Source organism: Brassica oleracea, chromosome C8 (assembly GCF_000695525.1).
Source record: "Brassica oleracea var. oleracea cultivar TO1000 chromosome C8, BOL, whole genome shotgun sequence".
Taxonomy (NCBI): Eukaryota; Viridiplantae; Streptophyta; class Magnoliopsida; order Brassicales; family Brassicaceae; genus Brassica; species Brassica oleracea.
Window position 1 is genome coordinate 24,833,023 of NC_027755.1, and position 21,818 is coordinate 24,854,840.

General features: G+C 34.6%; 1 protein-coding gene, 2 long non-coding RNA genes and 2 pseudogenes across 5 annotated transcripts; 2 read left to right on the plus strand and 3 right to left on the minus strand.

Annotated features, from left to right (window-relative positions):
- Positions 1-428: 428 nt before the first annotated feature.
- LOC106310301 lies at positions 429-1,846 on the minus strand (annotated as a pseudogene).
- A 1,274-nt stretch (positions 1,847-3,120) lies between these two features.
- On the plus strand, positions 3,121-4,115 carry LOC106309019 (annotated as a pseudogene).
- Positions 4,116-6,281: 2,166 nt separating this feature from the next.
- LOC106308037 (histone deacetylase 7-like) lies at positions 6,282-8,502 on the minus strand. Its single transcript, XM_013745150.1, has 5 exons — positions 7,869-8,502; positions 7,068-7,505; positions 6,832-6,974; positions 6,635-6,725; positions 6,282-6,536 (listed from the first exon to the last, which is right to left on the minus strand). The coding sequence occupies exons 1-5, from the start codon at positions 8,388-8,390 to the stop codon at positions 6,510-6,512; spliced, it is 1,221 nt and encodes a 406-aa protein (XP_013600604.1). The 5' UTR covers positions 8,391-8,502; the 3' UTR covers positions 6,282-6,509.
- A 297-nt stretch (positions 8,503-8,799) lies between these two features.
- Positions 8,800-10,477, plus strand: LOC106308038. Of its 3 annotated transcripts, XR_001263470.1 has the most exons (4): positions 8,800-8,929; positions 9,016-9,170; positions 9,422-9,594; positions 10,157-10,477. It is a non-coding gene; the product is annotated as an uncharacterized LOC106308038 (long non-coding RNA). The 3 variants fall into 3 exon arrangements; XR_001263468.1 differs by having other exon boundaries at positions 8,801-9,170; XR_001263469.1 differs by having other exon boundaries at positions 8,801-9,170; positions 9,473-9,594.
- An 8,446-nt stretch (positions 10,478-18,923) lies between these two features.
- Positions 18,924-19,647, minus strand: LOC106308039. Its single transcript, XR_001263471.1, has 3 exons — positions 19,482-19,647; positions 19,317-19,391; positions 18,924-19,229 (listed from the first exon to the last, which is right to left on the minus strand). It is a non-coding gene; the product is annotated as an uncharacterized LOC106308039 (long non-coding RNA).
- Between the last annotated feature and the right edge of the window lie 2,171 nt (positions 19,648-21,818).

A 21,818-nucleotide genomic window follows, 5' to 3' on the forward strand; every position in this document is an offset into this window, starting at 1 on the left:
ATTCGAGGGGGAGCTTACGTAGTTGTACTCTTTTTACCTTACTATGGTTTTTCCCATTGGGTTTTCCTGGAAAGGTTTTTAACGAGGCAACAAAGACGTTAAGCGGGAGCGGATAGTGTCACCGGCCCCCAAGGGGGAGTGTTATGAAAGTCAAATAATACAGCCACCGATTATGTTGAAAAATAAAAGGATGTGGGGCCCGCTGCACTATTTGCACAGTAAATCCTACTTCTATATAAACGATCGAATCGATCGTTTATAAATTCATTCATTCACTCTTCTCTCTATAATAAACTCATTCTATCAGTGTTATAAATCCTACGGGTATAAATTTTGCCCTTATTTAAATTCCCGCGATACAATAAAATTTCAGTTATTTTCATAACACATTTATAATTGTTTATTTTTTTTAAGAGTTAAGACTGCAATATTTAAACAAGAGTTTTTAAATATTACAAATTGAGATTTGAGAAACAATAAGCACTAAAAACCATAAAACACCATATGGTCCATATCACACCAACTACAACGACCACGTGTAAAGTAAACACGAAGTTATTAGAAAAGGACACAAGTAGTTGTAAATAAAAACAAAAACACACACAAGTAATTCACCGGATTTTTGACTTTAATCATGAGTCGAGATCAACGAACGGTAAGTTTCGGACCTTGCGGTATATGTAGTCCTTGTAGACCATGGACTTAAACTTGGGAGGATCGTCGCCGATAAGCTCGGTAAAAGGTCCCACGACCATATCGTTGGTAGGCCTAACCAGAACCGCCCAAGACATTCTTGTTTTCTCCTTATCCACGGTCGTTTTATGCAACACACTCTTGAACTTTCCGTTGCTAATCCTCTGCGCAGATTCGTTACCATATTAAAAATATAGCACTAAACACAATATTAGAAAGTTAATGAAAATTTTAAACACATCAGATTACAACATACTAGAATCTGATCGCTGATGTTGACTATAACAGCAAATGGGATGTGGACACGGCGGATAGTAGTTGACATTCAGCAGATACTCACCGCCAACAACTTCGTTAATACTTAATAGCCTCACGACGTAAACCTAACCCCACTGACAACCATTCCATAATCTTCTCTGATAGCATCTTTACCTGCCTTGTGTACTCCTCGTTCACTTCCCTGAATATATAACATGTGATGAATATTTAGATTTGGACTCAAAACCAGTTAACAAAATCAAAATTTAATTTTGAGTAGTTTTCATACCTGTAATCTTGAGGATTCTTAGGCCAATATGAGTAATTCACAGCCGAAGGTGGCCAGACATTGTGGAAGAGTTGATCAACCGTACCTATTCTCTTTTCTAGGTCTAATGTGTACCTCCTTGCGTATCCTTCACGGGAGTCATCTAGTTTCGCCACGTCTTTCTTTTCTGCTTCAGAAAGCTCGAAGAATCGCCTCCCGACATCCTGCAAACGTTGAATCAGCTCCGTGGTGATCCCATGATTTATCAGCTGAAAAACACCCCACTCTTCGCTCGCCTTCACCACCGCACGCGCCACTAGCTCTTGATCGGGATTGCTTAGGTCAATTATGGGCACGCGTGAAGACGGTATGTCTTGGTCTCTCTCAACCACCATATTGCTGGTAGCTAGTAGTGGTGGATTTGTTGATGGATGTTTGGACGGAAAGACAAGAGGTCTATGCGCTTTTTTATAATGGGATTCTATCAAATGACTAGTTTGAGTGGTAGGTGAGGATGGGGGAAGATATAAAATCAGCAATTGCAGCAATGCTACTTTGTATTGTAGTTCTTCTATTCATAATAGTTTTAATATGCCTGGGTGGTTGGTAAACAATGGTAGTTGATCATTTTACAAATTTGATCAAATAATTGATCCATGGTGGAGTGAGTTATAGAGCTTTTTTCCTTCAGTTTTATATTTGTGCATAACCACGTTTCGATGTTTTCTTTTGCTTCTCTCCGATGGTCATGTATTTAGTCTTTTCGTGATTATGTATTATCGGTTTCAGTTTGGATATCTGAGGTTTCCATGGGAGATTCAAATTCTAGGATCAAGTTTTAGATACAAGATCATCAAGTTAAAACATGGATGATTTTTTTTCATCCATGTTATCGAGTTAAAAAAAAATGTTATGGAGTCTATGGGCTATGTTAATAAATTTATGTACCATTTACGTGAGTTTAGTTGAATCATTAGTTGGTTTGTTAACTATTAAAAGTTTCAGTTCGAGTTCATACTGAGGTACATGCGAGGAAAGAAGTAAGCAATGGCCACTTTATTTGACTAACGCTTTTCACACCGTTGACCTGATTCCACAGCAGAAACTCGTTTGTTTTATATTGAAATTCTATGAATCTATCATCATGGACGGTCCCAACAACTTGAAGACATGAAAGAGATCCAGTCAGACTTTTCTCATACATCTTAAAAACAATAAGAATCACGTGGTATAATCTTGAAAAAGATTAGATACTGTATACCTCCTCTGTGTTCTTCGACATCTGCTCAATTAGCCTGTCTGAATTTTTTATTTTTAAAGGTTGAGTGTGTCTCCCACCGGGACAGTCTAAGGAGCTTTCTCTATAAATCTGAAGACCTCGAGAAAAAATTCCTCACAAAAGCTATAAAATCATACTGCGAACTACAGGTGTTACCTTATGGAACAAACAAGACGGTTGTATTCTAATGAAACAAGTAAGGACTAAGATTCTCATCTGATATTTTGCTGTATGAACAACTCAAAAGAAGGTTATAACAATTCTCTGGAAGAGCATTTGTGAACTCTGAACAAGTATTTACAGGATTCTCTATGGCATACGATCACTGAAGCTCAATGATTCGACAGAGCATTTGTCAGCTTCAAGACAAGTTACTTTGCAGACAGTAGAATGAATCCCAGCAATCCATCTCTGCTTCTGAATCTTACTCTTGCACTTGAACTCCAAAAGACCCTGTCCAGTTTTCAGACCAAAATAGAATTCTTCTGAGTTTTCTCCATCTTTCATGCAAGGCCATGAAGATATCTCGTCGCAGACTCCATAAACAACGCCTTCAGAAGGAACAAGAAGCTTCAGACTTCCATGTTTCAAGTAATTTTCCTAACTCTTGGAAAAGCAGAACATGCCTACATTTGATCTTCTTGGAGAATGCCCTCCAATGTGTTTGCTTTCGAGTTTGATCATAACCTGAGAAATTCAGAGAGCTCCCTAGTTAAGCACCTTTTATACAACATGAAGAAAATTAATCTGTGGCTCTGAAAGAAAATTTTCTTTTATACAACCAACACTCAATGTAAGTGTTGAAGAAAGCATGGTTATGTTTCTACAGATATGTGGGCATAATGAATTTCAAAGAGATGTTGGTTTGATATTTGGCCGAAATCAAGAGACAATTCAAAGAAAATTTATGGAAGCCCTTACGGCGACATAACTATTGGCACATGATTATATTAGAACTACAACAAGACAAGAGCTAATGAGAATTCTTGAAAGACTTCACTTAGATCGAAGATATTATCCCTTCTTCAGTGGATTCGTTGGAGCTATGGATGAGACTCATGTATGCGTAAAAGTGGAACCTGAGTAACAAGGAATGTATTGGAATCGACATGATAATGCATTTTTAAACATCATGGAAATATGTGATTTGAATATATATTCACATATATATGGAATGGAGCACCAGGATGGCAATGGTACAACAAAACGATTCTGAGTTCCCTTTGCCTACGTGAAACAAATATTATCTTGTTGATTCAGGCTATCCGAACAAGCAAGAATTTTTAGCTCCATATAGATCATCACGAAATGGAGTTGTGAGATATCATATGTCTCAATTTAACTCTGGTCCTGCTCCTAGAAATAAACAAGAATTATTCAACTGCGTCTTTGCATTCAGTTATTGAGAGAACATTTGGATTTTGGAAGAAAAAATGGCGGATTGTATCTGATTTTCCAAGATACAAAATACATGTACAAAGAAGAGTGGTAATGACTACCCTGAGATTACATAACTTTATCAAAATATCAAACTACGCAGATGAAGATTTTGCAAATACAATGCCAGATACGAGACTGAACAACATAGATTCAGAATCTGCCTTTGTTGATACATAAGAACTTGATGCGGCACACGGAGAACAAATGACACAAATAAGAGACAATATTGCAAATATGTCACGGGAAAATCAAAATTGTCGAGAATGTTTTTATTGTATTTTACTTAATTTTTATTTTATATATGTAATTTAAATTTTTAATTCATATGAATTTTGGTATTTAAATTTCAAAAACAAATTACACCAATAACACACTAAATAGAAAATTTCAATTTTAAATTATATTGATTGTATTGATATATAACATTTTTACAATTTGTTTTTTTTTTAAACACTGTTTGACTGTTCCATTCCGCGAACAACATATTTTCACCGATCAACACAATTCCGCACTGCTAATTTTTACCAAAACTGCACTTATCCTGCAAACCGCACGAACCGCAGTTGAATCGTACCACACTTCAGTTCCGCACCGCTTATTTTATCAAGACCGCGGTTACCATTCGGACCATATGTATATCTATATAAGAATTAAAGCTTTTTAAAATTACCTTGCTAAGTTCCCATTAATTTTTTGATCAAAAAAAAAAAGTTTCCATTAATTCTTAAATTTAATTTTCAGCATTTTACATAGAAGTAAGCTTATGCAAAACTGTAAAATAGAAGAAAACAGAAATCATAAACCTACACATGGGTATAAAAGCCGTAATCCAAAATCCGAACCGAACCCAAACCGAAAAACCTGATATGTATCCGATCCGAAATGTAAAAAATATCTGAATGGGTCTTGTATAGTGTTATAACACATATCCAAACCCGAAGTGTTATTAAACAAACTCGAAAAACTCGAAAAACCGAAAAAACCTGAAATATTATCCGAAGAAATCAATCTGAATGTACAAATCAGTATGTAATATAAATATTTGAAACATAAATATGTACTATAAATATTTAATTTCATATTCATTGTGATATGATATCTAAAGTAAGTATATATAATTTAAATAAGTACCTTATATATAAATAAGTATGTATTTTTTTTATGTTTTGCTTTTAAATTTTAGATTTTACTGTGGGGTATTTGAACCGATCCGATAAAACCTGAATCCGAACGGTATATAGTTATTTTATGGGTTCTAGGATGTGACAGAATTTAGAACCAAAAGTGATGTATTATAACCGAACCTAATCCATACTTAAAAATTTACTAGAATGAGACTTAGATGTGTTACAAATGAATTAAAACCGAAATACAAAATATCGGACCCGAACATCAACGGATACCGAACGCCCCATGTAGCTTTTCTAAACTCAAATCAAATGACTGGTTATAGAATCTCCAAGATTCTTTCTCTAGGTAATGGAACAGCTTAAATATATCAGGGGTGGTGATACAACGAAGAAGACTGGTGCCTCTGGGACTCATGCGTGAGAAAGATATTGATGAACAGCGGCTTAAAATCAATTCATGCATAGCTTCTCCGTTCCAGAAGATCGATCGACTCTGTACTGGATCGAGCTAAGGCCACTGAACAAAGCAAACGTTAGATTAAAAGTTCGACTCAGTTTCGTACGACCCAAATCATTAATTTTAACAACACATTTTCTAGGTTTCGGTTCTGTCTCTGTGAAATTAGGGTTGTCATGTGTGATATTTGTCTTTGGTTTTGCAGTGAAACTACACGCGAGTTTTCATTCACAGTTCACTATGGAAATGACATCTACACACGTGAGTATACACATTTCGTACTGAAGCCAAACATCGACTACATTTTAGTGTTTACAAAGAGTCTAGTTACAAGAAGTGTGTTCAATCTGTCTTCGTTGATCATCAGTAGTGGATTGCAACTCGCAATTGGATGACATGGTTCAAGAACTGAATAAAACTAATGACCACTTCGGATTTGTTCGTCAGATGAGGGATAAGTTTCAGAAAGCTACATTATCTGGTAAATATACTGACTATGACTCTTAACTTCAGACCCTTTTATCTCTAAAAGTCAGACATCTAGTATTGGATTTAAACAAGACTTGTGTTGTTTTTATTTGACTTATCAGAGCTGCCAACACATTCAGAAAATTTGCCACAGGAAATTTCCAACAGATAACTCATATACTGATCCTAACATGTTACAGGCCAAGAAATGAACGTAGAGCTTTCACCAGGAATAACAAGGAATAAACTAAAGCTGAGATGTCATGGTGTTCTAGAGACAACAATCTGTTGTTTGAACTTCATTTAATATCTCACTAATATTGTAATCACGCTTATTTACAATGTTGATATATGTACTAACAATGGTGCTATGTTTATACACCCTATTGTTCTATATGTACATGTTGGTAAAACTATTCACAAGGAGGTGAAGTATGAAGGCCTTAACCGAGAAAAAAACTTGTCCTTGTCAGAGTCTGATTCGCAACTTGCACTACAAGTCAATATACGTTGATTTTATCTCGTCTCCATGTCCTCTTCCGCCTGCAGATATGAAATTAGAATCTTAAGGGTCTCATATTTAAAAAGAACAAACCCGGAACTGAGAAAATATGTAACATCAATGCATAAATTATTCTTACTTCTTCTGTAACTTGACTGATTGGTGGAGTGTCTTGAAACTGCACACTAGGTGCGTGTATCACTTGCGAAAGTTGCTTTAGTAGTGTCTTCCTACAATTGAAGAAGTCACAAGCAAATTTTCATAAACAATGATTGGCACCATGATACATCTTTAGAACTACCTAGGCATTGAAGTAAAGAGGTATTAGAAGATTACTTTATTTTTGCAATATCTCCGTCTGTGTTTAAATTCTCCATGGGGTTTGGCTCGATGTGAAGTTTATAAGCTGGGGCAAAACAATCGTCGTCCGCAATCATAGGGCAATCGTCGTTGAGTTCTTTTCCAACCGAAACTGCTGTCTGCGCCAAGGGAACCAGAAAAAAAAGCACCATTCAAGAACAGGACTACGAATATAATTGGAAAACACACATAGTTGAAGTTAGTAAAGAGACCTCATAGCACCAGCAACGTGCAACATTTCCAAGAGTGTGACCTTGACCACCCAAGAGCATGAGAGGAACATTAAATGATCTTATGTACCCGAGACAAGCACCATGACCCTTGACAGTCAAGTTGAATTTACCCAACGCATCACCAGATAATGAATCAGGGCCGCACAGAAGAACAATTGCTTCTGGTTGATAAACCTCCATAGCCTTATGGATAATAGGTACAAATAAAGTGGCGAAACTTGCATCGTCCAGACCATTCTTCAGTGGTGCATTTAGAGAATAGTATTCTCCCTTTCCTACCCCGTAGTCTGTTATGTCCCCTCTTCTTTGGTCGACCCCAGACTTGTGGAAAGAAACAGTCATAACTCTATCAGTTTTGTGGAATGCTTCTTGTACTGCTTCCCCATGGTAGTAGCCAATATCTATGTAGAGTACTCGCTGTCAAAACCAAAGTCATGTTGAAAAGTGTAGTTACTAACTCATGTATAAGCGCATCTCTATATTCCCAGAAACATCTTGCAAACCAAGATTCAATAATCAACGCTTAATCAAAATTCAAGAAACCATTCAGAGGCAAAGTTACTAACTCAGGTAGAAGATTTTCTATAGCTCAAGGATCAAGAATCAACGCTTTATCAAATACAAGAAACCATACACAGGCAAAGTTACTAACTCTGATAGAAGGTTCTCTATACCTCAAGAATCAATCAAATACAACACAGGCAAAGTTACTAAGTCAGCTAGAAGGTTCTCTATAGCTCAAGAATAAAGAATCAACGCTTAATCAAAGAAGTAGTTTACCTTGAAGACCTTAAGCAACTCGAGGATCCCAAGAACAACGTCGTTGACGTAGCCAAAGCCACAAGCCTTATCTGTCTTGGCACGGTGCATCCCGCCGGACCAATTGATGGCGATATCAGCTTCGTTTCGGTTCAGTTTGGCGGCGGCGGAAATAGAAGCACCGGCGTAGAGACGGCAATAATCGAAGAGGCCACTGAAGACAGGGGAGTCCCACGCGTCTAAGTTGAAGCGCTTGAGGGAAGGATCCGTCACGGTTTTCAACCTAGCGTACTCCGGCGTGACTAAGCGGAGGAATGATATGTACTCCGGCGAGTGGAATTTAGTGAAATCTGAATGTTGGGCAGGGGGAGGGCGGATGATATCCATGTAGCGAGGGAGGTAATAGCTGCAGATGAGGTTGTGAGTCGTACTGATCTGTTGGGATTCTCGTCCGTTTCCGTTGCCGATCGCTGGCTCGTAGTAGTAGCTCACGCGCCGTTTCCTTCCGTCGGGAACCCAAGCCAAGTTCGCCGCATTCTCCATCTTCTTTCTCTCTTTCCGCCAACAAACCCGTTTGATCTTTTCTTATTGGGGGGAATTTTCTTGTATTTCTGTATTTATATTAGTAAATGTTTTAAAACATTCTTGTATTTATTAAAAGCTTACATTGTATTTCTTTCTGCTATCTATATCTATCTATAATAATAAAGCTGGTTTATACTTTCTCCACATGCTTCCACGACATCAAAGGAGACAGGTGCTTTTCGCAACACGTGGCATCACCTCATTCTTCACATTTCTTTTTTCGTTAACAAAAGCTGGGACCATTCGTCACGTATGTTTATGTTTTAAATGTATGGGCCGTTTTGCATTTGGGCTTTTAGACAAATGTATGATAATCTTCCTTCAACGATTTCATCTCAAACAAAACGGAGACGTTTACCTCTTTAATCGTAGAGCATTAAAAATGGGCCGAAAAACTATAATCGGCAACAAACACCGTCTTCCTCTTCTTCCAAACCCGAACTCCCACCTTCTGTTAGAGATCACGAACGTAACGACTCGCCGCAACATAAAACCATGTAATTAAGCTTCTCCATTAATTTCTATACACACCCATTCTTCTACGTTACATTTAATTTCCTTTTTTTCCACCTAAAAACTTCAGAGACATCTACACTATAAATAATGAGGACGCCATGATCAATCTCTTCAATGCAAATAACCTGCAACCTTTCGTGACCTCTCATCTCCTCTCCTGCTGTTAGATTTAAAGTCTGGTTGTTCTCCGCTGGCGGTGGTCATGCTCCTGATTAATGAAAAGTTTGTCCTCTTTATCTTACATTTCCTTTTTTTAATCAAACTTTCAGATTCATCCATAGGTATTCGTTTCACCTAATCGTAATTACATAGAATCTTAATCCAACGCTACGGAGCTCTTTAGGTTCTGATGATATGAATAATTCATGGCACTTACAAATACAGAAAACATAACTCTTTTTTCCTTTTTTTTTATGAATCTCCAAGAAAGAAGGGAATCTGTATGTTATACAATCATGATTGATCTTCTGCAGGTTTAAGTTATTTGCATTCAGATAGATTTGTTCATTGCTATATGAAAACAGAGTACATGCTTTTGGATTAGCAGAAGAATCTAAGAATTGCTGATTTTGGAGTGGCTAGAGTTACTTAGAATCCAAAGGACATGGTTGGAGAAACTGGTACTCTTGGATACATGGCCCCGTAGGTAACAGAGAAACATAACTCATACGTTAAAGATTGCTTATTATGGGTTCAATAAACTCTTTTTGTTCAGGTAAGTCGAACTTAAGATGCATCCCTATTTATGGGTTAAAATGGTTTTTGGCTTTGTAGGGTTAATAGAGAAAATGAAACAGCCTATCGATTTGCAATTCGGTTTTAGTTTCCTGCTCTGATTGATGCAGTGTTGGTCTGTGTTTGGTTTGGTATTAGTCTATTTGAGTTGGATTCAAGTTGGCTTGGTTAGAAATAACGTTAAAGATTACACTTTCTACGAATATAAAATGGTTTAGTTAATATAATATTTTATGTAATATGACTATTAGATTCGGATGTGTTTTTTTTTCCTAAGATTGTGTTGATGGTTTAGATTTTGGCAAAACTAATAACAAATAATCTTCAATTGATTTTGATGTTTTAGAATTTAAAATCCGAAATTCAATTGATTTGCAAAAAAAAATTGGGTTTGGTTATTCCTAGCTTTATTTATATGCCAGTTAGTCAATGAGATTAAAATATTTGTATTTTTGTTTAATTTGTTTAAACAGAACCTGAGACCGGTAATACTGAGATGTTGTCCAACATCATTATCGAGCATATGAAGAAATGTTAGGAAGCAAATCCGGAGAAGCGGCCGTAGATGGAGGAAGTCGTTAAGATGCTTTAACGAGTTGGATGATTCCGGAAGATCAAAGAACTGGCTGTTACTGCTTTGTCGCTGGCCGTGGTCCTTGAATTTACATTCTTTACCCATTCCTAACATCTTATTATTATTATTATATACATTTCTGCATTTTGGATCATTGCTCTGTTATTTTCCCATATAATATGTCTATATAAAAAGGTTTTTGTTATTATATAATTTTTGTGCGTTGTGATGTGAATATGAATATTGACGTTTGATTTCAGTATACAGCTAAAATGTCAACCACTAACATTCTTTTATACGAGTTGTGATAGCTTAAACATTAGACTAATAAAAAGAGTAATGTAAGAATTATTTAGGTTACATGCTTTTACATTTGTGTAAAAACAGTTTTTTACAATAGTATTTTCTTAACACAAATACCTATAGCAAATGAAAGTTTCTATGGTAATGCTTTTATTTAGTAACTAGATTTTGACCCGTGCTTGGAAAGCGCGGGTTTTTTTGGATTATATTATAATACAAAGTCTTATTATATCGAAAATATAATTTTTAACAGTTATATAATCTACGAATTAATTTATTTGAGATTTTATATATACACTTTTACGTAAGTTTTTTTTAGGCATGAGAATTATATCCGGATAAAAAAACAAACCAAACCGACCTGAAAATATAGGTTTAGTTCAGGTCTAGAGAAGATAACCTATTGGGTTTTTTTTGGACCCGCATGTCTTTGTTTGAGTCTGGGTCTTACCCTACACCCGATCATAAATATGTTGTGTTTATTAGGTATATTTGGATATTTCGAATATGTTTCCGGTATTATGGATATTTTTTTAAGTTTTTGGTTTATTATTATAGTTTTTGATTTCAGATAAATTTTCAAACTAAAAAAAAATTGGGTGTTTGGACAAAATTTTGGGTATTTTTCAGTTCATCGTGTCAGATTTTGAATAAGATCTTGAATTTTTAGGTATTTGAATTTTTTGGGTATTGTTTGGAGTTTCAAGTACTTTTCGTATTTCAGATATTTTTCAGATTTTTTAGATATTTCAAAATTTTTAGGATCCTAAATACCCGAACAGATGTGGACCCATTACGTCCATATCAGGGCCAACAACCTTTTGATATAGATTTTTAACGTTATTGTACAAAAACATGGTTGATGAAATATTTTTTTGAGTAAAGGTATCATAAAGAATAATATTAGAATGATTAATGGTATCACCAAAAAAATACATGACTCCATCAACTTTTTTATATTAGATTTTTAAGTCAATTTCCCGTTAATAGTATTGATTCATTTTTAAGTGAAATGTATATAAAAGTATAATATCTAAACCAATAATTTTCAAAATCGTGAATAATCAATACTGATATCGTGAAGTCAGGTTGGCTTTAAGAGAACCAATGAATTTCTACATTTTTTTGAAGGTAACATGACTATTCAGAAAACTCATTTTTAAATATGAAAATATCTACCAAACTAATTAAAGACGGTCGAAAGTTTAGTATATGATATGAGATTTTGGAGGAAAGTTTATATATGATATTCTTACTTTATTATAAAGGAAAGAGGATGTTATACACATATATATCGTGTAACTTCTCTTGCTTTAAATCATATATTATATGATAAATGTGATAATATAAAACATTAGTTTCGATGCTTTTACGATTAAAAAATCAAAATAGTAAATATATTAATAGTAATTATTAGGATTTAGGAGTGATATTTGAATAAATAAAGGAATTGAATAAATTATTGTTAGAGAAATATATTGTAACATATTGTTAGTCTAAATTTAAGGTAAGACTAAAAAATAAAAAGTTAAATGAAAGAGTCCAAACAACTTTTATAGGTAGATTTTTAAGACTCTTTTCCTTTTAATAGTATTGATTATAATATTAGGTAGAGTAGAGGCCGTGTCGACCAACCAATGTTTGGTAAAAACCAATGTTACACATGCTAAATAAAATAAAAGCGGACAATGCATGAAGCACATCAATATATCACTGTAAAATTAGAGTGATTACAGAAATACAAGAGAAATAATGATTAGCACGAAAACGAATGTTACACATGCTACTACTACAAGCAAATAATAAAGTTTGATTACATACTTAATTCTCAAAAAAAAAATTGTTTTCATACTATAAAGTAAAAATATGTTAACTCCTGGTCTCAAGATACTATTTCGAAGACAAAATAAATAAAACAAAACTATTCGAACTTTGTTAACAAATACCAACCTCGGATTACAACTTAGGTATTGTCGAAAATTACAACTTAGACATAAAAGTTAATGGTTATGAATTTTGGACAAATGTGAAAATAAAAATGTCATACCTACAATGACAATGTCAAAAATAACAATTTCATGCCTACAATCTCCGGTACGCAAATTTGCAATTACATCAATCGCAAAAGAATCACGTTAAATACTGGTTCCACCAAATATTCACAACTCGATAAATTTAGAAACTAACTTCAAAAATATAGTTTCTTAATTAAAACATAAGAATCCAAACAAATTTTAAATAATAGTTATATTATTAATAAAATACAACGTCAATATAAAGAACATATATTATGACGCTCTCTTACAAATCCAGACAAAATATAAAATATTATAGATAATCTTGATAAAAATTAAAGAAGAAATAGCTTCGATACAAATTAACGAAGAAACATTATAGATTCCAACTAAATTAACTTTGTTACGACTATCACATTTTTATTCTACTTTTACTGAATCGATTAATCACACCTATTTATGTTATTCCACTTTGAACTAAACAACTTCAAAACAAATTAATACACTACGATTGCTAACCACTATCAAATGGATCGTAAAAAAAACATTATCTTTCAACATATTTTCATCTTCATATTTTCTTTACTAAAACCTTAAATTGAATTGTGAATTCATTTAAAATATATAATATATGAACCGGCGTGTAGTGCCGGAATACCACTAGTGCTTTATATACTGAAAGCACAGATCACTTGAGCAATAACATTTTGACAAATGTAATTATTTTACAAAATTTAAAAAAAATCAAAGATTAAGAAAATCTAGATTAAACACCTTTTATTGGTTTCCAATATTTTTCAAACTGTAAAAGAAAAAAACAAGTTCCTATATTTTCTCAGAGTATCAAAAGTACACATGAACACATTCGATTATAAAGATCAGTAAATCCCAATAGCAATCGCTCCATCTCCAATATAACATTCAATCAACTATATTTTTGGTATTGTCCTCTGTTCATTCAATTTTTGTGCCTCGGCCCACAGTGTTGATTATGTTTCTGTCAATTTAAGAGTATCCAAAGGATCCATATCCAGATTATTGAAAACTTTATTATTCCTAGCTTTCCAGATGTACTATAGTATCCATGTAAACTGATGATCTTTCATCTGCGGGAAAACTCTCCAGAACATCCATGTTTGTGAAGAGAGAACTTGTTGGAAAAATAGCTGGATTTGATGGTATCTTCGAAAGAGTCCAAACTTGGATTGCTGGAGGACATTCAAAAAACACATGGTTTATGGATTCCTCTTGGGCTCCACATCTTCCACAACAAATACCCCCTTGTATCCCCCTTGCTTGTAAATTCTTCTTCACTGCCATATATCCTGTCACTAATTGCCATAGGAAATGTTTTAACTTTGGTGGGCATTGTATTTTTCAGCAGAAAGCCTTCATGACATCAACTGTGGGACCAATCAATAATGGTGGTCTTACCCTATCTGGATAGATCCGTTCTACCTGATATCCTGATTTGACTGTATATTTCCCATTTTTTGTGAAGTGCCATCCATCTCTATCTACCCTCTGAGTCCTGCTCAGTGGTATGCTTTCTATAAGTTTCGCATCCTGTGGATCCACCGAAGCCCGAATTGCCTGTGAATTCCAAGTGCGTGAGGTAGAATCAATGAGAGACTCTACTGTAAGGTCAAGATATAAATTGTGTTGATTTTTATTGGCTCGTCTCGGGCGAGTGATTGAGAGCCATGGATCATTCCATACAGATATAGAAGAACCTGATCCCACCCGTTTGGTTAGTCATTTGCTTACCAGAGATCTAGCAGAAACAATACTCCACCAGCCATATGACGGAGGATATGAACGAATCGGTTCCAAAGGTGAAGCATTTCTAAAATACCGAACTTTGAAAACTCGAGAGAATAAAGTGTTTGGCCTCTCTATCAGACGCCATAACTGTTTACCAAGCATCGCTATGTTGAAATCAGTGATATCTTTGAACCCCAAACCTCCTTCATCCTTATCTACACATACTTTGTCCCATGATTTCCAGTGCATGCCTCTTGTACTTCCCCCTGAACTCCACCAGAATTGTGACACCGCGCCCGTCAATTTTTTCACAGTTGCCTTAGGTAAACGATAGCAAGACATCGTATGATTTGATAATGCTGTAATCACTGATTTAATGATCACTTCCTTTCCGCCTTTTGTGAAAAACTTGAAAGTCCACCCATTGACTCTATTATTTAAACGATCTTGTACAAAGCTAAGAACTTGGATCTTTGATCCCCCCATATTTTCTGGTAAACCCATGTAGGATCCCATTCCTCCAAGATTCTGAATGCCCAAAATATCCCTCAATTCCTGTCTAACGGGTTCTTCAATCTTATGTCCAAATTGAATTGAAGACTTATCAAAATTTATTAGCTGCCCTGAAACTGCCTCATATTCCTTCAAAATCCTAAGAATGGTTTGACACTCTTTCTTTTGAGCTTTACAAAAGAAAAGACTATCATCCGCAAAAAGCAAATGAGATATCGATGGGCAAGCTCTAGCTACCTTCATTCCCGTTAGTTGTTGCCCTCTCTCTGCCTTTTTTATATTTGCAATTAAAGCCTCAGTGTAGAGAATAAATAAATAAGGTGATAAAGGATCTCCTTGACGTAAACCCCTTTTTGGAACAATGAGGCCACATGGTTGACCATTTATAAGAACTCGATATTGAACCGATGAAATACATTCCATCATCAATTTGATCCAATGAAGATCAAAACCCAATTTTTGTAATAATGTCTTAATAGAGTCTCATTCCACTCTATCGTACGCTTTGCTCATATCCGTTTTAATTGTCATATACTTTCCTTGACATGCTTTATTGGTCCGCAATCCGTGGAACATTTCCTGGGCGATAAGAATATTATCCGAGATTAATCTTCATGCCACGAATGCCGATTGAGTTTCGGATATGAGTAAGGGAAGATAAATTTTCAATCGCTGACACAAAACCTTCAAAATAATTTTATATCCTACATTACATAGGCTGATTGGCCTCAATTTCGTCATCCTTGTAGGTCTCTCCGTCTTTGGAATCATGCAGACGGAGGATTATATCCTACATTACATAGGCTTATTGACCTCCATAATATCCTCTTGAGACCTGGTATTATCTTTTTGTACTTCTTCAATTGCTTCTTGTAACTCATGTATTTTTTCTTTTCCATAAGGAGGAATATTTTTCCGCCATTTAGCAATTTCATGACGACAATTACTAATTTTTGCCACTATACTCTCTGCTCTCCCTTCTACTCATCCTTCGTTGTAGTCTATCCAACCCATTGTAATCAAATCCATGAGACCCGCTTGTCCAATCCATCTCTTATCGAACCGAAATTGTCCTTTCCTTCTTGGAACTTTATCTTCTAGATAAGCCACTACAAGCCGATGATCAGAAGCCACCATCCCCAAATAATCTGTAAAAGAACAGGGAAATAGAGTATGCCACTCTTCATTTGCTAAAGCACGGTCTAAACGACATCGAACCATCACCGCCCCTTTCCCTTTTCCTCTTCTCCCTTGCCATGACATTGTGTTTCCCCGAGCCGGAAATTCTAGTAAACCACTATTTCTTATAATGTTATTAAAAGGAATAAATGAATCCGCACTCCTCGTAGATCCTCCTTCTTTTTCATGATTTCCAGTAATCTCATTGAGATCACCAATAATGAACCAGGGTTCGGATCACCAATAATGAACCAGGGTTCGGATCACCTCCTTCTTTTTAGTTTTGTTTTGCTTTGAGTGTGCTAACGATTTATTCTACTATTGCTCTTAGCACTTTTCTATATTCTGCAGATTAATTTTCACAAAAAGATGGAACACCAGACTTCTGTTCACAAATTTACCATCAGAAGCTTGAAGTTATTCTCAACATGAAAGAATTTTTTTTGTGAAAAAAGGTAAACACATTTAAATTTGAAATAATGGTAACTAAAATCTGTTAGAAAAAGGAAAGTTAGCCTTGTCGCCATTTCTTATATAACAAAGAGATAAAATTCAAGCTTATGTAAAATATAACTCAATTTTTTCATGGTAATTTTAATAAAGCTATTTTCCTTTTATATGTATGTTGATATTTATTTTTAATTAAATTGTAGTTTTTCAAAAATTATCATAATTTTATTGTTTCATTTTGGTCAATAGTTCTATTATTTTATGTTTATTATGTTATACATGAAGGGGCTTATATTTAAATAAATATTATTTACAAAATTAAAAACAAATATATTAAATATAATAGTTATACCATATTTTGTGTGTTGGTAACTTGGTATATATCTTAAACTTTTAACAAAAACAAGCTTTCCAACATGTATGAGGTATTTCTTTTTCAAAACAAAATCACAAAAACTGAATGCATGAATTTCTGTATCAATGTGTTGTCCATATTTAGAAAATATGTGACTAAACAATAATTTATTTTAATAATCATTATAATTTTATGATCAAATAATTTAGACGATAGGAATGTACCCGTGCATAGCACGGGAATTAATATTAGTATATTATAAAATATAAGAAACCATTCACATGCAAAGTTACCCGAAACCAAAATTGGACCAAAACCTTAAATATCTGAATGGTTCATATATTTATATACTATGGTCGGACCCGCCCTACGGGTGGGTATGCAAATGAACGAAACAATATAAATATATTTTAAATTTAAATAAATTTTCAGTTTATTTTAAATTATAATTTTCACTATTTTTACTACAAATTTTATTATTTCTTCTTCTTTATAAATTATATAGTTGTTAATATAATAAAACAATTTATAAAAAAAATATAGGTAACTATATCTCTTGTTCCAAAATAAATTTTATAAGGAAGAAAATAAAATAAAACCTTTTAAAAGTGTTGTAGAAGCTAAATACACTAAAATTTCTCTGAATTTTGTTTTGTAACACCTCTATGAAAAGTATTACTATTTACTATATCAGTTGTTAAACTATAGTCATAAAACATTATATTGCAATCTAATTATAGTTAAAATATAGTTATGGATTAAAACTCAGTTTAAAAAGATAACTAAAATATTTTCAATAGATATGCACAACTTATTTAATTTTATTATTAAATTTTATTTTGTTTTACAATTACTATCTTTTCAAAATACCAATCAGGTTATTACATTGTTATTAAAAATAAAATTTTATATACTTTCGTTTACAATATTAAGCATTAATGTATCAGTTTGAGGATTTATGTGAATTTTGAGTATATCTTTCGTCCAAAAACATTATTTTCCATTTTTTTATCTCCAATAAAAATGTTCTACAATCCTGAATTAATATCACAAATTAAAAATATAAATTTTATTTTTATAACATCTATGTTTATCAAACATGTAATAAACATTTAGTTCTAAGAATATTTATAAAAACCGTAAATCATAAGCAAAGGTATAACACAGTATCAAGTTGAACTTTTCATTGATTTATAATCAGCTAAAATTTAGGCCAAGATTGGAAATCATTACAAATGGTTTCTTCTCCAAACTGTTAGTCAAGAGCCCGTAAGCTCTATCTCTGCCGCGGAATCTTCTACCCGTGCTACCGGCGTATCCTTATCCTCTGCGCTGTTCCCACTTCTAGGTTCTCCCCACCCACCCGATCCATCCCGCGATGCACAGGAACAAAAGTCATGGTGTTATAAACTCTCCCCAATGCCTCTGGTCTCCGTTCACTATCAGGTGTGGTAGCCCGTCTGCACCGCACAGAAGCCCGTACTCGGAGTAACGAAGGAGACAGCTAGGGTTAGCGTCGAATGTTGTCTTATTCCCAGGGCCTTAAACGGAGGACGTGACAAAGCCCATGTTTGTTCAATGGGCCAAAAACAAAAAAAGCCCGACGTAGCCAACTTAATGATGCGCTGCGTTTTGTAGTGCGGGACATGTGTCGGTTCGACAGCATCCGAATTGATGACATTGATGGCGACGTGGACCCCCTGGAATAGAAGGAAACTGTATTTTATATATAAAGATTCGAATAACTGAACCCAAACCAGAACCAAATGAAAACTGAACGGATATCCGAATATCCAAAAAAATAAATTTGAGTTTTTTGATATAAGGTAAAATGTCATTAAAAGTGGTTAGACAAGAAAACTGAGGACATTGTTACCACCGGATCGTTGTACTCTCTAAGTGTATAGCACTCTAAGAGTATAAGAACGCTTTTACATCGTCTTGCATTATTATGGCATACAAGTGGATTCAAAGTTCGAACATATGTTTCTTCTATGGAGCATTGTTTTAATAAATAACTAATGCCCATGATCTTTGTGTTTCTTATGATCCTCTCAAACCATACAATCAAAAGACCCATGATTTAATAAGTCCTTTAGCCCTAATTTTCTTAAGTTACTTGTATCTAAAGCAACGAAATATCACAGAAACCCGTTGATTTATGACTAATGTTGATTTATGTACTGCTATGTTTATACACCTATTGCTCTATATGTACCTGTTGGTAAAACTATTCACAATGAGGTGAAATTGAAGTGAAGAATCGTCTTAGTGTCACACTACACCATTGGCCTTAACCGAGAAAAATCTTGTCCTCGTCAGAGTCTGATTCATAACTTGCACTACCAGTCAATATAAGTTGATTTTTATTTCGTCTCCATGTCCTCTTCCGCCTGCAGAGATATGAAATGAGAATCTTATGGGCCTCACTAACCCGGAACTGAGAAAAGATGTAACATCAATGCATAAATTATTCTTACTTCTTCTGTAACTCTACTGATTGGTGGAGTCCCTTGAAACTGTACACTGGGTGTGTGTATCACTTGCGAAAGTTGCTTTAGTAAAAGCACAAACAATTTTAGGACATACAGGTCCATGATTTCGAACTAACTAGGCAATGAAGTAAACAGGAGTGAGAAGATTACTTTATTTTTGCAATATCGACGTCTGTGTTTAAATTCTTCATGGGGTTCTCTATATGAAGTTGATAATCTGGGGCAAAACACGCATCGGACACATTGATATCGAGATCGTCGTCAATTTCTTTTCCAACCGCAACACCTGTCTGCACCAAGGGATCCAGAAAAAAAGCACCATTCAAAAACAGGACTTGTACGAATATAATTGAAAAAACGCTCATAGTTGAAGTTACTAAAGACACCTCATAGCACCAACAACGCGCAAAATACCCCGTATAATTCAAAAAACAAAAAAAAATTATTTTGATGACAAAAAAAAGAAAGAATATAGCATTTGTATAAATCTTATCAAATCTCTTTATTTGAAAATATGGATTTCATCGGTGATATATATCAAGAATTATTTTATATCAGAAAAAATGATTTACACTTCAAACTCAATAGAATTGCTTTTCAAATATTTTCTCTCCTACTAGGTTGTCCAATTTCTCAATTCAAACTCAAAGTGGTCCAACTAACTAATTACAAACTCAAACTTGTCATATTTGCTAATTTTCCTTAGAAAGAAATACCATGTAAACAGGAGCGTTCTTGGACAGAGCACAATAAAACCTACATTTTGGGCCCCCATTTTTTATAGGCCCTGATTTAAAAAAAAAATTATGCAGTTAATGTTTTTTTATCACAATTTACAGTTATATATAATGGAAATGTGCAAATGAAAAACAGAAAAAGATAACAACAACACAAAATTAAAATGGGACCTACATAAAATTTATTCTTTTAACTTTTTTCATTAACTCTTTATCCCTGTCTCTCTTCCTCCTTTCCCATTACTCTTAAGCTTTTTTAAAATAAAAAATTTCTCCTAAGCTTTTTTACGTTCTACAATAATGTGTAGGCCCCCATTTTTTTCTTGCCTAGGGTCTCACGTATTACAGGGACGGCCCTGCATGTAAAGAGATGTAATTTGAATTAAAAAAAAAACAAGATTATTTTATATCTTCTCTTTAAACTTTCAAACCGACAAAAAGAAAATCAAATCAGTTGAAAACCAGAGAAATGGGTTTGTTGCTCTGATATGTTCGTACACTGAGAGAGATGAAGGGATCAAATCAAATCAAAGAGTGCCTTTCAAAACAAGAAAACCTTTGTTCTCTGGAACTTCTCCTTCACAACAGATCAGCAACGTTGAAAGGCAGCTCCTCAACAACCATGATATATAACTTTTGAATATCAAACATCGCCTTCTCATCATCACACGTTATGAAATACATCGACACTTCCATTTCTTCCCATTCGGACATTGTTACCAAGTGCCACGAAATCAGTGGTGCTGTCTCTTGTGTTCTGGTCCATGTCGACTTACAGGTCCATGATTTTGAACTAACTAGGCAATGAAGTAAAAAGGAGTGAGAAGATTACTTTATTTTTGCAATATCGACGTCTGTGTTTAAATTCTTCATGGGGTTCTCTATATGAAGTTGATAATCTGGGGCAAAACACGCATCGGACACATTGATATCGAGATCGTCGTCAATTTCTTTTCCAACCGCAACACCTGTCTGCACCAAGGGATCCAGAAAAAAAGCACCATTCAAAAACAGGACTTGTACGAATATAATTGACAAAACACACATAGTTGAAGTAACTAAAGACACCCTCATAGCACCAAGAACGCCCAACATTTCCAACAAGATACCCCTGTATAATTCAAAAAAAAAAAATTTATTTTGATGACAAAAAAAGAAAGAATATAGCATTTGTATAAATCTTATCAAATCTCTTTATTGGAAAATATGATTTACACTTCAAACTCAATAGAATTGCCTTTCAAATTGTTGGGACGGATGTGAGAAGATATAGATTAACAGATGGATAAACAATAAAAAAAGACACAGAGATTTAACGTGGTTCACCCCTAACGGCTACGTCCACGGGCAAAGACAGATTTTATTGATGGAGGAATTACAGAGATCTGTCTACAAGAAGATCAGATCTAGTTTCTCTACGCCTGCTAACTAGGTTTAGAGGAGACACAAAATATATATAGTTGTGTCCCGGAAAACCCTAGCACTAGTGGGCCTCAAAAGACTAAGGCCCAACAGATTCAAGACATTATTCAACAAATCTCCACCTTGACTTGAATCCTCCATAATCAGATATACCAGAATGCACTTCTTCGTGCTCAGAATACAGATGTACCAGACTCTCTCTTTGCTCAGATGTTCCGTCGAACTCAGATGTCAGATGTCCCGTCGGACCAGATGCTCCTCAGAGCCAGATGCCCTCACTTGGGCCAGATGCTCTCTTCGAGCCAGATGCCCCTCAGGGCCAAACGCC

Excerpts from the sequence above, each read along its gene's own strand:
- LOC106308037 (XM_013745150.1), bottom strand. The coding sequence starts at position 8,390 with ATGGAGAATGCGGCGAACTTGGCTTGGGTTCCCGACGGAAGGAAACGG. Across the intron at positions 7,506-7,868 it reads AGTTGCTTAAGGTCTTCAAG|CGAGTACTCTACATAGATAT; the intron begins GTAAACTACTTC and ends TGGTTTTGACAG. Across the intron at positions 6,975-7,067 it reads CACGTTGCTGGTGCTATGAG|ACAGCAGTTTCGGTTGGAAA; the intron begins GTCTCTTTACTA and ends CCCTTGGCGCAG.